The following is a 1,547-nucleotide window of genomic DNA, read 5'->3' on the forward strand; positions in this document are numbered from 1 at the left end:
GGGGGTCAATATAACCAGCTAACCTCCTTCTTTTCAAAATTGCTGACCTTTTGTACCTAATTCAGAAACGGTCATCAATATTATTAAATTTCTTTCATTTCCCTAATTTGAACAGCTTAAAGTTAAATGTTTTGTCCTTTTTTTTTTCCACAGAAACTGTCAGCACAGACTTTCTGTTCGATCTCTGCACACAACTCCACCATGTTCCGATCTCATGGAATTCTTTGATGACAAAAAGAACTGGGGAAAAGAAACCATCTTAACTGGTGAGTCGGTTTTTTTTTTGGTTTTTTTCTAAATTAGAAATAAATTGGAATTTAATAAAACATTTTTGGAAAAATATTATATTCTCAACAAGGAGACTCCTTTACTTGCAAATGTAGGTGTGGTCTGTCGATAACTCCTCCCACCATCACTTTCCTTCCTCTCTCAATGAAACTCTTTCATCAGCAAATATAGGTGTGGTCAGACTATGACACATCCTCATCAGTAGGTATTGTTTATAAGAAAAAAAATAACTTGGTAATACTGAGGGTGGACTGTGATCATTCACCACCCCCACCAACCATCCACCCCAGTTGTTGTCAGCCAAACCATTGGCAGCAGATAATATTCAAAGCCCCATCATCATCATCATCACCAAGCTATCTTCATTGTGATTTTCATCCATCTCACCTTAGATTTATTCTAAAGAATAAAAATATGAATTTTCCAATCGAGTTAGAATGCTGACTCTTGTTCTTGTGTTCCAGGACGTCCATGGCATCTGGCAGAGTTGAGACTGAAAAGCAATGAAGACTTGCATAAATTATGGTAAGTTCTTGATTCTCTCTGAAGACCTTGTCTGTAAAAGATTCCCAGAACGAACATTGCTGGGATAATCTAGGATTAACCCTCTAGCATTCGGATTTTTTCTGTCAAATTCTGTAATTCTTATTTATTCACATTGTTTCGAATTATCTGTTGTCTTGTAGCTTTTGAGATTTCAATGATGTGATTGTTTACTTAGAGAATGACATTGTTGGGTAGGTGTGAGAGGCTGGATCTGGTCAGTTTGAATGTAAAACATGTAGAATATTTGGTCCAGATATGGTCGGTTTAAATGTTAATGGGTTAATGCTAAAAATTTAGTGACTTGCGGGGGGACACACGGACACACAGAGTGCTAGTGATAGTAAGAGGCATAACATCCCAATTACATGGCCATCAGTTCACTCATAGCCCACTCCTACACATTGATATTTCACAAGTGCAGTCTACCTAGCTGTAAATAGGTGCCACAGTGTAGTGAAGTTCACTGTACTGCATGCATAGTGCTGACAGAAACTGTCAAACAGACTGCTGTTTCCATTGTGTAAACATGTTGCAATCTGACAGGTGGGCCACATCTGGGTTGAGAGAGGATGGTTGGATACTAAGGGTTTTAATCAAAATGTGCAGGACAGTGTGTGTTACTGTTGCTGGTTGTAGCAGAGGAAGAAGTGTCGGGGCCAGATTTTGTAAGGTTTCAAATCTATACATCGGTTTCTTTTTTTTTTTTTTTTTTT

General features: G+C 37.9%; 1 protein-coding gene across 1 annotated transcript in view; it reads left to right on the forward strand.

The window, feature by feature from the left end:
• Positions 1-1,547, forward strand: part of LOC106869083 (39S ribosomal protein L47, mitochondrial) — a 3,058-nt gene that overhangs the window by 906 nt on the left and 605 nt on the right. Inside the window, exons 2-3 of the mRNA XM_014914606.2 lie at positions 154-266; positions 753-813. Coding sequence (XP_014770092.1) covers positions 154-266; positions 753-813 — 174 coding nt within the window. The remainder of the gene's footprint in view (positions 1-153; positions 267-752; positions 814-1,547) is intronic.

Source organism: Octopus bimaculoides, chromosome 25, assembly GCF_001194135.2.
Source record: "Octopus bimaculoides isolate UCB-OBI-ISO-001 chromosome 25, ASM119413v2, whole genome shotgun sequence".
NCBI lineage: Eukaryota > Metazoa > Mollusca > Cephalopoda > Octopoda > Octopodidae > Octopus > Octopus bimaculoides.